General features: G+C 36.3%; 1 protein-coding gene across 1 annotated transcript in view; it reads right to left on the reverse strand.

Annotated features, from left to right (window-relative positions):
• The window catches only part of LOC149806377 (tRNA:m(4)X modification enzyme TRM13 homolog), a 59,835-nt gene that overhangs the window by 1,748 nt on the left and 44,384 nt on the right, over positions 1-13,703 (reverse strand). Inside the window, exons 10-12 of the mRNA XM_089952350.1 lie at positions 12,847-12,921; positions 7,025-7,115; positions 1,187-1,681 (exon numbers count right to left, since the gene is read on the reverse strand). Of these exons, the coding sequence (XP_089808476.1) occupies positions 1,187-1,681; positions 7,025-7,115; positions 12,847-12,921 (661 nt within the window). The remainder of the gene's footprint in view (positions 1-1,186; positions 1,682-7,024; positions 7,116-12,846; positions 12,922-13,703) is intronic.

Genomic DNA, 13,703 nt, shown 5'->3' on the forward strand with positions numbered 1-13,703 from the left:
AATATGACCAGCCATATAGGAGAAGTGATAAGATTTTCCTGATGTCAATTGTGAAGGTTATACTGAAGGTCAGATTGGCACTATTCTCATTTGCAACCAACCTGACATCATCAGAGGTCTCCCAGTGACAACCCCAAGATGACTTGATCTTTCATTTGAGAGCATTGATAACAAGATTTCAAGATGACCACTGGGGTGACTATACCGGATATCATTTTCATTTAAGACCAACAAGACATCATAACAAGTCTTTTAGTTTAAAAAAATCCTTGTTGATTTGACCATCCAGGAGGATTAGCAATAACAATATTCTCAAGATGCAAGCCATATTGGTTGTGCAAGCTCCACTGTTTTCATTTAGGGCCAACTAGACATCATAATAAGTGAAAACCTCTTGCTGATATGACCATCTATTCAGGAATAACAAGATTTTCCATATGGCTGCCATGGTGCCCATACAAGATATCAGATTGGCATCATTTTCATTTAGGACCAACATAAGAAGTCTTTTAATGAAAGCCCCATGTTGATGTGACCATCTGTTAAGAAGGAGTAGTGTTTAATTTTCAAAACAGTTACATTGGTAACCATACTGGATATCCGAGTGAAACCATTATCATTTTGGACCAACTAGACCTTAAAGTTTTATGCCAATCCTCCAAGTAGCTTACCAGGAAAAGCAACAAGAAATTTGTACTAAAGGATGGAAGGATGATGGATAATAGATGTAAGCCACCACAATATTCTTCCTACTAATGTGTGTGGGATCCACTAGTGTACTCTTATTCTCATCACAATCATACAAATTCTAAATTACATCTATGCTGTCTTAATTTTTAAGTTGCTCTCCTGGATTCCATGAATGTTGGACTGAAACAGCCCTCAGTTTACGTAAAATTCTAACATTTTCTTCTAACTGGTAACTCTATTGCATAAAGTACTGTGTTACAATATTCACCCATCTTTTAACTTAAAAATATTACGTATTCTGCCTAAGAAGATTCAGATGTAGCAAATTTTCAGGCATAGCAACATAATTATAGACAATATGTTTTCCACTTTCTTTATAAATTATGTTTCAAAAATATTATGGTTATGTTGTCTTCTTTATAAAATGTCTCTGCTAATTTTAAATGTAAAAAAAGAAAGCACATTTTGACCTGAGATAAGTACATAATTCACCAACCTCTTCATTTCTTGCATTTCTTCCTGATCACCATAATGTTCTTTCTCATCTACTTCATCAAAGTCTGTGTTGTATGTTTCACATTTGGCACCAGATTCTTTTGTTATCTGTGCCAGAGTATCACTTTTGTCACTACATTCTGACAAGGCCAGACTTTCAGTATCTCTTTCTGCAATCTTTTGATTACATTTATTATTTTCACAGTTAATCATTTCTTTAGACTCTTGGTTATCCAGGCAATTCTTACAAACATCACTTTTTGGAGTAACTTTTTCTTCACCTCCTGTTGACTTCTGACACTGTGTTGATCTCTGACCTTTTGAACTGTCTGACCTCCAACCTTTCCAGCAGCAGGTGGCCCAGCTGGACATACTTGAAATGAGTTGGAAGTCCCTGGCACTGAGACCACACAACTTGAAGAATGGTTTCCCAACATAAGCCTGCCATGTACAGCGATGGTGACAACAAAGAGCTATCACAACTCCACCTGGATTCCTAAAAAATGAAAAATAGAGGAACTTTCTAAACATTTAATACAGTATGTGTTTGTTAGTGTGATACAAACAGCAAACATGTTACTTTAGCAAACTGATGCATAATAGAAATTAAATTTCATATATTCATAAATAAACCTTATGGCTAGTGTCAGAGATAGTTGGATAAACAGGAAGTGGATTTCTGCAAGAGAGTTTCTGCAACTCCTCAGTTTATAAAATTTAGTGGTGGATTTGATTCCTCTGGCCCCTTTTTATGTGCCCTCTACAGACGACACTCTTGGCTCAGTGGTGCCCATATTCCATCTTGACTGCAATACAAATTATTCCTGTGTCAGTGATTAGACAAGTAATGGCTTATGAGAAGCCTGAACCAGACATGTTTTGTCTGGCTGCTAGTTCATTTGGCCTTGGAGGCACACATCTTTTGCCTCATTCAGCTATGGTCAGTGGCAACTGGAGTCAAGAAGTGAAGGCATTTCATATAAACCTTTTATAAATGAAGGCTGTCATGAATGCCTTTCATTGTTGAAGATAACATTTGTGCTGAAAAGTGAAAAATATTGAAAGCTTGATACCAATTTAGTGAAGGGGCCAACAAAACTCAGATGAGTCAGAAATTCTATACCCAGAACTTGCCATGTGTTTCTGAAGGACGTTGTGCAGAAGAAACAAAGTTACTCTCAACAAGGAAGTCCTGTTCAAGGCGACGACACCACTGACCGTCTTTGTAGACACCCATAGGCTGTGACAGAGGCCAAAAGGCAAAAATCAAAATTGGTCAATTGTTCCTTGAAAGGTGAATCAAAGGAACCTACATGAAGTTAGATGGATAGAGACATGAAAGTATGAAGACTGATTGTAAACTCCACCCTCTTTATGGATAGGTAAACCATGTGTGATGTCTCCATCATGAACTTGTGTATTTATATGTACCTTTTGAACCTACTGAGATCTATCACTGGTTAGAGGCCATTGGCTTTTAATACTGAAGAATAAAATCCTGGAGAGCTTGGTGTGTGAAGGACACAATCTCAAAAAAATCTCTGCCTTTATATGATTTACTGGGATATCTATCACTGAAAGGGAATGCTTCAGATTTTGTTATCCAGCCCCTTACCCTTTCAAGTTCCCTTTCAATGACAGATATCCCAATAAATCAGAGACTATCTGGATCAGCCATTAGTTGTGCAGAAAAAAAGTTTATGCAAACTTGATGAAAATAGAGAAGTCTGGCACCAACCAAATGATTCTCAGTGGGTGGCCTGGTTAGTATGTTACTGGAGGTTCTTGGAAGGCAGGGAAAAAGAGAAACATTTTTTTTCTCTTCCCTTTATTAAACTGCATCAAAGACTGAATAGTCTATCAGCATCTGAAACCAGGTGTGACTGAGTCCACTGTTGTTGAGTGGGAAGTACAGTGCAACCCCACTATTACACGAATTCGGATATAACGCGGTCGTGGTTTGGCTCCCGAAATTTCTTATATTCATTCGCACATGAAAAATCATTTTTTTTCCAAAGAACATGAAACAGTGTATAAAAAATGTACTATCATTATGGGGAAGAGATCGCGTATGAATTCGAATTTAGTATGATCACAGCGTGGTTCCTGACATTTTAAATACATGTGTAATTTTCTCGTACCGGGATTTTTTAATTTTTTTTTAGGTACGAGAAATAGTGTGTAAAACGTTTAGTATCATTCTGGGGAAGAGTTTTTGTAGAATTTTAATATGATACAATCATGGCGTAGCTTCTGAAATTTAACAATATCACCAGGTTCTTGAAGTGTTGTGCCAAAATAAACATTTTCGGAAATGCTATTTATTATTGGTCCATGAGTAAAGTCAGTAAGTCGTCCTTGTGATTGTCTTCAATTAATTCTGTATACAATTGTTGCTCAAACAATAGCCAACATGTATTTCTTCTTTAACTGCATACACAACCAAGCATCAGACAATGCGGTGGTTGATAAAAGATTCTTACAATTTAATAAACATCAAAAAACGAAAGCCGCCAACATGTTTGCTGGGCTTGGCGGTGTTATTAGACGCAATCAGTTGACTAGTAAAAAATGCCTGCTTTATTAGCTGGAGAAAGGGTATGAAATAGTACATGCGTTCAGCTTTAAAAAAAAAAATTTTTTTATAAAAGTGACTTGTGGCCTATGCAGGCCTACTGCACTTAGTGATTGGGTTTTATATGTGTATGGGGTTTACTTATGAACTCATAATTAATTACTTATTTTTTTATAAAAAATATTTTACCGTTATCGAAACGCAAGTTCACAAATGCAATTCGTTCTCTGCACTTTGCGCAACAAACAAATTATTATCATTTTGGGGAAGAGATCATGTATGAATTCGAGTATAATACGGTATAAAATACGATTGTAGCATGGTTCCTAACATTTAAAATAATGTACGTGTATTTTTCTCGTACCCGGGAAAATACTATTTTTTTAAGGTATGAGAAATAGTGTGTAAAACGTTTATCATCATTTTGGGAAGAGTTTGAGTATGAATTCAAATATAATACGATCGTGGCTTGGCTTCTAAAATTTAACAATTTCACCAGGTTCTTGAAGTGTTATGTCAAAATAAACATTATAGGAAACGTTGCCTGTTACTGATCCATGAGTAAAGCCAGTAAGTCGTCTTTGTGATTGTCTTCAATTAATTCTGTATACAATCGTTCCTCAAACAATAGTCGACATGTGTTTCTTCTTTAACTGTGTACACAAACAAGCAGCAGCCAATGCAGTGGTTCATAAAAGATTCTCACAATTTAATAAATATAAAAAAAACTAGCAAATAATGCAAATAATGCCCGCTTTATTAGCTGGAAATTGAAAGGGTATAAAACTGTACATGTGTTCAGCTTTAAATTTTTTTTTATAAAAGTGACTCATGATCATTGCAGGCCTACTGCACTTAGTTCTCGGGTTTTACATGGGTATGGTGTTTGTTTATGAACTCGTTATTAATTTCCTATTTAAAAAAAAAAATATTTTACCGTTATGGGAAAGCTAGTTCACAAACGCAAGTCATTCTCTGCACTTTGCGCAATGATTAGTATAGTAGTTTTCACACGATTCTTTCTTTATTCACAAAATCTGAAGTAAAAGTTATATGCACGCTGAAAGCATGTGTTGATTGGTAATTATTCTTGTTGTAGTCGTTCAAACGAATAGGCATACAAGCGTTAATTATTAGAAATTTGCAATGGATAAATGTACACGGAAACGCATATGAGAAAACTTGAGCAGTATGAAATTTGTACTGACACCGTTCATAGACCCTGGAACGTAATGAACTGTACACGTGCTTTGTCTTTCTTAATCTAATTTTGCTGTTAATTTTTCCCATTGAATTCAGACACATAATGATGTGTGAAAAATTTATTGAATAGTTTACATATGTATGCAATTTTTACAATGGAATTACATATTTTATGGATTAATTTCAAGCCTCGATGGTACATTATCAGACGGCAAGAAAACGGTGTTGATACTCTGTTCATGCTATATATTAAATGTTGAATTCAGACACAATGATCTGGGAAAAAGTATTGAATATTATGTCTGTGCTCCATTTTTCAATGGAATTACATGCATTATAGATGAAATGAATGCCACGATGGCACGATAGTAAACGGTGTTGATACCCTATTCATCATATACATTAGGCATGAATACAGTGAGTTGTTCTCTGCAAAAAGTAAAATACTTTAAAACCCCGCATAAACACGACCCCAATATTAACACGATCCAATTTTGTGGACCCCAATTATCGCATTATAGCGGGGTTCCACTGTAGTTGCTTATCCAACTGCCTTTAAGCATCTCCACTGTGGCAGAGAAAGATGAGGCTGAAAAGGTGGATGAGGGAGTAAAGACAGGTGGATTGGTAAAAATCAAAGAGTGATAAGGCTTCAGAAAATTGTCTCAACATATTAAATCGATATTAGAAAAAGCTATAAGAGCACTGGTCATGGAGAGATGTGCTGCCCAATTAATCACTTTGCCTATGCAGACCACTGATTTCCATGCATGCTCATTTCCCGCTTTTTCAGCCTGGCTTTGAAGCCATTGCTAACAAGCTTTGATGTCACAAACGCCTGACTATCAACCTCGTAAAATAGTGCATTAAAATATATACTGCTACCATGTTCTTATAGCTACTTAAAATATTTTGGTTCATAGAAGGCAGCAGTGGCAACCAAACAGTGATAAAATCTGATAAATTTCCTTCACTACGACCTTGAACCTAAATTCGTTCTACTCCATGGCAGACCTGTCAACTCTAACAAAACCTTCTTAGTAAGGCTGCTGATATTTTTCACAACAAATTTCAGTAAAGTGTACTAAGATATCATGTACTGCTATTGCTACAATACTAGAAGACTTTATTAAGAAATTTAAGCCACTGGCCCATATTACAAGATACAATACAAATAAATATACCATTTTTGCCATATACATTGGGACATGATAAATAAAAAGAAAATGTCTCATCCCAGAACATAGGGTGAAACATTTTTTCCCTAGGTCACATCTCCCAACACTTAAGAAACAAAATACATTTGTGTCAAATTTGCATCCCCACCCCTGTATGGTAAATATGGGGTAGTGTACACCATGGTGTACAGAAATAAAAATTGGTGTTCAACATATGTATACATACTTAATTTCCTATAAAGAATAAAAAATATGATATTGTAAAGGTGTTACTACCACGAAATGTATCATTCACTGTTTGTACCAGTTCGGGTCTTATCCAATTTCACATGTTGACTAAATTCATCTCACACCCAACACAAGGTGTCCAAATAAATGTAATTGTTGTCTTTCCTGCTTTTTTCCCCTCAGGAATCGGAATATTTCTTTTTATATTACTGTGCTGGTTATTGTTCCTTTAACCTTCAGAGTATTTTCGTTTCTTTTGGATGACATTTTTAGAAATTGCTTTAAGCAACAGCTTGATCATGCAGGTGTTTTGCATGAAAAATATCAGCAGATTAAAGCATCTGACATACAACATACCAAGTCGTATGGAAGTGGCAGCCCCAACGTCACTAGATGTAGGCTAGTATTTCTCTACCAGATATATTTAAAAGTTACAAGTTAAAGAATTTGTACAATTTATGTAGGAAGAAAACTGCCCTTCGTTAGAATTCAGAACATGAAAACTCGGACAAACAAATTGTAGAGACCTAAATACATGTCTGTCATCTGGCTTGCAGACTAAATAATCAGTGATCAAATGGGTTCATGAAGTAAAACATGTGACTGGCAGCTATTGACAGCTCATTCTGTGGCATTCATGAAACTAATATTTTACCTTGGAGAAGACAGTTTAGCTAACTTTTCTTGACTTTCTTTGCTATCAAGGCAGGTCGGTAATGTTTCCATGATACACCTCAAAGCCAAATCTGCAGTAACAAAAACAATATACTAATCAATAAAGTGTTTGATTCCTTTCTCAAAAGCTGTTTCTTGACACCATACAAATTCTATTCCTGTCAATAATGCAAAAAAAAGAGCAATAGTTCAAAAAAATTACCAGTAATCAGGGACAAGTTTTGTGAATTTGCCATAGTGTTCATTTATAGAGATAACATAATTATACAGAATCTCAAGAAAGAATGAAGCAAGCTTATATTACAGTGAATCACTTTAAATTTATGGTGTACCAATTTGGTGGTTCTTGTGGGCAAGCTAGACCATCAATTTAAAGTCACAATGTAATATGAATTAAAAATAAACCAAGCCGATAATCAAATCATGTCCCTCCCACATGCCATGGTAAGCATCATTTTTTTTTCTCACTTTAATACGAAATGTATTCATAGTACATGTACTGATGAAATTTGACATGAGACATATGAAAACATCAAAGTTCAAGAAAATAAAATGCCAGTTAGTGTGCAATTTTTTTATCCTTGAAACTTTTAGTTCTTGTTGTTGTTATAGGGTTTAATGCCATTTTTCAGCACAAGATAGGCTATACATGGCGGCCAGTATTAATGGTGGAGGAAGAACCCGGGAAAACCCCGTAAAGAACCATCGAACCACGAGAACCTACTGGCAAGCTTTCTCACATATCCACATTGGCAGAGCCCTGAGACTCGAACCCACACAGACAGAGGTGAGATGGCAGTGATCTGGAATGGTGAGCACTTTAGACCACTCAGCCACTCGGGGCCCCCGAAACTTTTAGTAGCTTATCATCAATGAAAATATCCAGCATAATGTATGGAGTACTGTATTACCACCTGTACTCGCTTATAAGTCGATTCCAACTGCAAACAACAAAGATCTTGATCAGCTGTAGCAGAATACACGTAGCAGATCAGGGTCTATGTTATTTGTTCTACTGATTACTCTAAACAAACTGAATAGACCCATATCTGCCAGTGTATTATGTGAATCAAAGTAGATCTGAGTTTGTGCAGTTTGCAGTTGGATTCATCTTATAAGTGAATATATACCGTACTACTTAATACTGTTCCATACTGAATAAATATACAGGTAAAAACCGTTACAACATGAGTCCGCTTGTAATGTGATGGCAGCATGGCTCCCCTTTTTATGATTTAAGGTGACCTCTCTTTTTAAGATCCTAAACACATGCTCTTGGAAAAGCCAATTATTCATATCCCTAGCAGATTTTTAATCCAAGCACTGCATTTAATGTTGCCGTAACTTCACCGGGCACCGTTTCCACCATATTATCATGTATACAATTCAAAACTGAAGTAAATTTGATGTCTGATGAAACCCGGTGAACAAAACAAACAATATATGATCAGAAAGTTAGTTAAAACTGATGACACTGAAATCTCAATGCAGACTGTCTATGGGGAAGTTTTATGAAAACTTGTTATCACAGTCCCGCTTATATCGCAATGTTTTTCTTTTGACCCTGAGCATTGCATTATAATGGGTTTTACCTGTATTAATGCAAAATCAACAAGACCATTCATTGATCACAAGTACTATTATTTTCCTGAACATAAACACACTATTATTACTAATTACATTTCATACATTGCTAATTAAACAATCAGCAGATCAGTTCAGTTTTCTTCACGCCCCATTAAATCACATCTGTCCAATGTGACACTTTCTCAAGAGTGGAGATAATCAACTTTGCATTAATTGGCTGAACATGTTTTCAGGTCAATCAAGACCTTATATAATAATATATTTTCAAAGTCCTCCCCTTCATTTAACTGAGCAATCATCTGGGCCAAATGCCACTTAGCATAAATTCAGTTCCTCCTGGGATAATTCATTGACAGATAAAATGGGAATCCATGCAAGTGAATGGCATAAAGGTATGATGCCATTTTCCTTTCAGTGAGACAGCAGCTTCTGCAATGTGTTTTGTTAACATCAAAGACCTCTACCCTTTTTTGTTCACACTGACTAATGGGCAGCTATTCATATATAGTTCACATGGTATCAGAATCCAGATAAGAAACCAAAGACTCATTAGGACTAAGCAGTCCCACAATGGTAGAGGATTTTTTGGTGTCATTGGATTTTGTTTAATGCCTAATCACTAACTGCTGAGAACTTCATGAGTCAGTAGCAGTCTTTTTAAGAATAGTGAAAACCCAAACTGAAATCTTAATTACAGAAGTGAAAATAAGCTGGTTTGCTTCCATGTGTGTTCAAAAGCATGCAAGCACCTTCTTCGATTCAGATCATTTATGTCAAGTGTTAATCATGATTAATTTAGCTTATCATTTGAATTACTACAGCTGTGATCAAGCCTGCTTGATCATATTTGCATGGAAGTGAATGGCATTATAATCTTTGGTCTGATTAAACATTATTTTGGATAATTGTGACTCTGATTTATCTCTTCCATATGTGTCTGCATGACCAGAAAATCTAACCTTAAAGGACTGAAGATTTTCATTTTTCCATTTTTTTCATGCATCAGTCTTTACTGTGCATGCTTTTCCTACAGGACTGATCTACTCTTCACTCAGGCCATTTACTGTGCTTGATGGTCTTAGGGACTAGTCTACTCTTCACTCAGACCATTTACTGTGTTTGATGGTCTTATGGGACTGGTCTACTCTTCACTCAGGCATTTACTGTGCTTGACGGTTTTATGGGACTGATCTACTCTTCACTCAGGCCATTTACCTGTTGTTGTTGTTGTTGTTGTAGGGTTTAACGCCATTTTTCAGCACACGATAGGCTATACATGGCGGACAGTATGAATGGTGGAGGAAGAACCCGGGAAATCCCCAGAAAGAACCACCGACCCTTGAGAAGCTAGTGGCAAACTTTCTCACATACCCACATTAGCTGAATCTGAGACTCGAACCCACGCAGACAGAGGTGAGATGGCAGTGATCCATTTACCTGTGCTTGATGGTCTTATGGGACAGATCTACTCTTTACCCAGGCCATTTACTGTGTTTGATGGTCTTATGATGGGACTGACCTACTCTTCACTCAGGCCATTTACTGTGCTTGATGGTCTTATGGGACTGGTCTACTCTTCACTCAGGCCATTTACTGTGTTTGATGGTCTTATAGGACTGATCTACTCTTCACTCAGGCCATTTACTGTGCTTGATGGTCTTATAGGACTGATCTACTCTTCACTCAGGCCATTTACTGTGCTTGATGGTCTTATAGGACTGATCTACTCTTCACTCGGGCCATTTACCTGTGCTTGATGGTCTTATAGGACTGATCTACTCTTCACTCAGGCCATTTACTGTGCTTGATGGTCTTATGGGACTGATCTACTCTACACTCAGGCCATTTACTGTGTTTGATGGTCTTATGATGAGACTTGTCTACTTTTCACTCAGGCCATTTACTGTACTTGATGGTCTTATGGGACTGATCTACTCTACACTCAGGCCATTTACTGTGTTTGATGGTCTTATGATGGGACTAGTCTACTCTTCACTCAGGCCATTTACTGTGCTTGATCGTCTTATAGGACTGATCTACTCTTCATTCAGGCCATTTACTGTGTTTGATGGTCTTATGATGGGTCTTGTCTATGCTTCACTCAGGCCATTTACCTGTGCTTGATGGTCTAATGGGACTGATCTACTCTTCACTCAGGCCATTTACCTGTGCTTGATGGTCTAATGGGACTGATCTACTCTTCACTCAGGCCATTTACCTGTGCTTGATCGTCTTATAGGACTGATCTACTCTTCATTCAGGCCATTTACTGTGTTTGATGGTCTTATGATGGGTCTTGTCTATGCTTCACTCAGGCCATTTACCTGTGCTTGATGGTCTAATGGGACTGATCTACTCTTCACTCAGGCCATTTACTGTGCTTGATGGTCTTATGATGGGTCTTGTCTATGCTTCACTCAGGCCATTTACTGTGCACGATGGTCTTATAGGACTGATCTACTCTTCACTCAGGCCATTTACTGTGCCTGATGGTCTTATGATGGGACTCGTCTACGCTTCACTTAGGCCATTTACCTGTGCTTGATGGTCTAATGGGACTGATCTACTCTTCACTCAGGCCATTTACTGTGCTTGATGGTCTTACGATGGGACTCGTCTATGCTTCACTTAGGCCATTTACTGTGCTTGATGGTCTTATGGGTCTGATCTACTCTACACTCAGACCATTTACTGTGTTTGATGGTCTTACGATGGGACTTATCTTTGCTTCACTCAGGCCATTTACTGTGCTTGATGGTCTTATGATGGGACTTGTCTACGCTTCACTCAGGCCATTTACCTGTGCTTGATGGTCTAATGGGACTGATCTACTCTTCACTCAGGCCATTTACCTGTGCTTGATGGTCTTATGGGACTGATCTACTCTTCACTCAGGCCATTTACTATGCTTGATGGTTTTATGGGACTGATCTACTCTTCACTTAGGCTGTTTACTATACATTCTGGCATGACTGATTCTGCTTAAAAAAATATTTCTTGCTTTTCTGTTCCTGAATAAATTGCAAGCCCCCAAGAAATAAGCAGTCATTTAAGTGAAACAAATGCATAAATTATACAGATGAATATTGTGTCTGGAAAAATTGGAAAAGCATAATCAATGGTGGCTATTTTTATTGGATTCTAAAGTGCTTTATTTATTATTAGTCACTTGTTTGTGTAAATAAAACATTAATGAAAAATTTACATTAAAAAAAGATGTTAGATACAAAATAGTTAACCAAAGAATAATGTTCAAACAAGAGTACTGCAGAATTAAACAAATACAAAGAAGTTGTGAGATAATGGAAGGTCACAAACTTGACATATCTGTCCCCTCTAAACACTGGACCCAGGACACCCCTCATTTTCTAGCCCATAGGGCATATGCAGTTCTGCTTTAGATAAATTTACATTACCCTTAAGATTAAAAAGGTCACATACAGCCAATGACATCAAATTGTTAAATCATGCTAAAAGAAAACTTTATTTAACATTGGTAGTTTGGGTAAAATAATTTTAAAAAACACATGCTCTAGATAAACTATTTTACCTTATGTAATTCAGTCACTGACTTTCATTAGGCAGAACACCTAGTCTTATTATGATAAAAATACAATGTTGTACGATTAATGCCATTTTTCAGCACATGACAGATTTTACATTGTGGTCAGTATAATTTGTGAAAGAACCAGGGAAAACCGACATTAATGACTGACATCCATCATGCGCTGTATCAATAGTGGAATACAAAACTCCATGTACACTTTACAATCAATGACAATTAACAAATGATAACTCTGGACAAAATAAAGGAAAAGGATTATACAATTAGGATTGTAGGGAGTCAAAACCAACAAGTTTTACTATGCTCAAATGCAGAAGCTGCCAGACTTTGTAGCATTTTATAATGGAACAAGATACACCACATGAAAGACTTGTACAAATTCCAGCCCTTGCATTCTATGTGGGTATTAACACATGTATATACCAAATCATGTATCCATCGGTGTTTCCCTAGAAGCTATTATCACTGTATGTACATTTTTTTAATACTGATAAGGGTTCACATCTTGACACTTTCTGGAACAGGGTGTGTGCAAATTAAGTACACAGATGCTGGATTTTTTTCCCCAGGATTTTTTTCTGGGTTGAAAGAGGGCAAATTACACTAGAGCACAAATTAAATGGGGACATACAATATAGCTGATAATTTACCTGTAGCACTACCGCATAAATGTTTTCCAAATGCAACAACGGCTTTTTCTATCTGCTTCAGACTAAGTAGGTTTCCTGTAATATGAAACAAAAATTAAGACGAGTATTTTTGAGAAAACTGTTTAATATGGGATTCTTCTACAGTAATTTCTTTCATTATCATTGACAATTAAAACATCACTATGGATCAAAAAAGATGAGATTCTTTTTATATCTTATTTCTATTGAAATAGATATTCCATAAAATCATTATCTGTTAGCTATACAATGCACATGTATAGATTTTTCATATTTTCCCAAAGCCTAGTCAAAACTGTCTTTACAGTCGATATTACAACTGAGCACTAATCATGTTAACCCCTAGTACCCTAATAACAATGGAAGAACCTCATACTAAAATGAGATAAATTTTAACACTGGGGAAAATAATTATTTTAACTCAAAGATGTGAAAAAGAGCAGACCACTCACAAAATAGCAGTTTAAACATCCGTAAAACAAATTTTGGGTGTTATAAAGGAAAACCATTTCATATGTTAACACATGTACATGTGATCTTCAAATGTAAATGTGATTTCATGTTTATGATAGAAGCATATCTTTACTGCTATATAATTTTGTTTTCAGATAAATGCATACAATATTTTAGCAAGAAATATCACTAAAGAATAGAATATATGTACATTTATTGTGGTTATTTTCTTTCAAATAGTTCTAAAACTGGACCTTGGAAACTTGTCTTTTTGTTCAAACCTATTATGGGAGACCACCTGTCTTGAGAGACTGTTTTTGTTAAGCTTTGTTAGAGTTATACAAAGAAAACGTCAGATGGAATCAGTTTCAATTACAAACAAAAAC

The sequence above is a fragment of the Sinohyriopsis cumingii genome, chromosome 1 (genome assembly GCF_028554795.1).
Source record: "Sinohyriopsis cumingii isolate HCF-2022 chromosome 1, ASM2855479v2, whole genome shotgun sequence".
NCBI lineage: Eukaryota > Metazoa > Mollusca > Bivalvia > Unionida > Unionidae > Sinohyriopsis > Sinohyriopsis cumingii.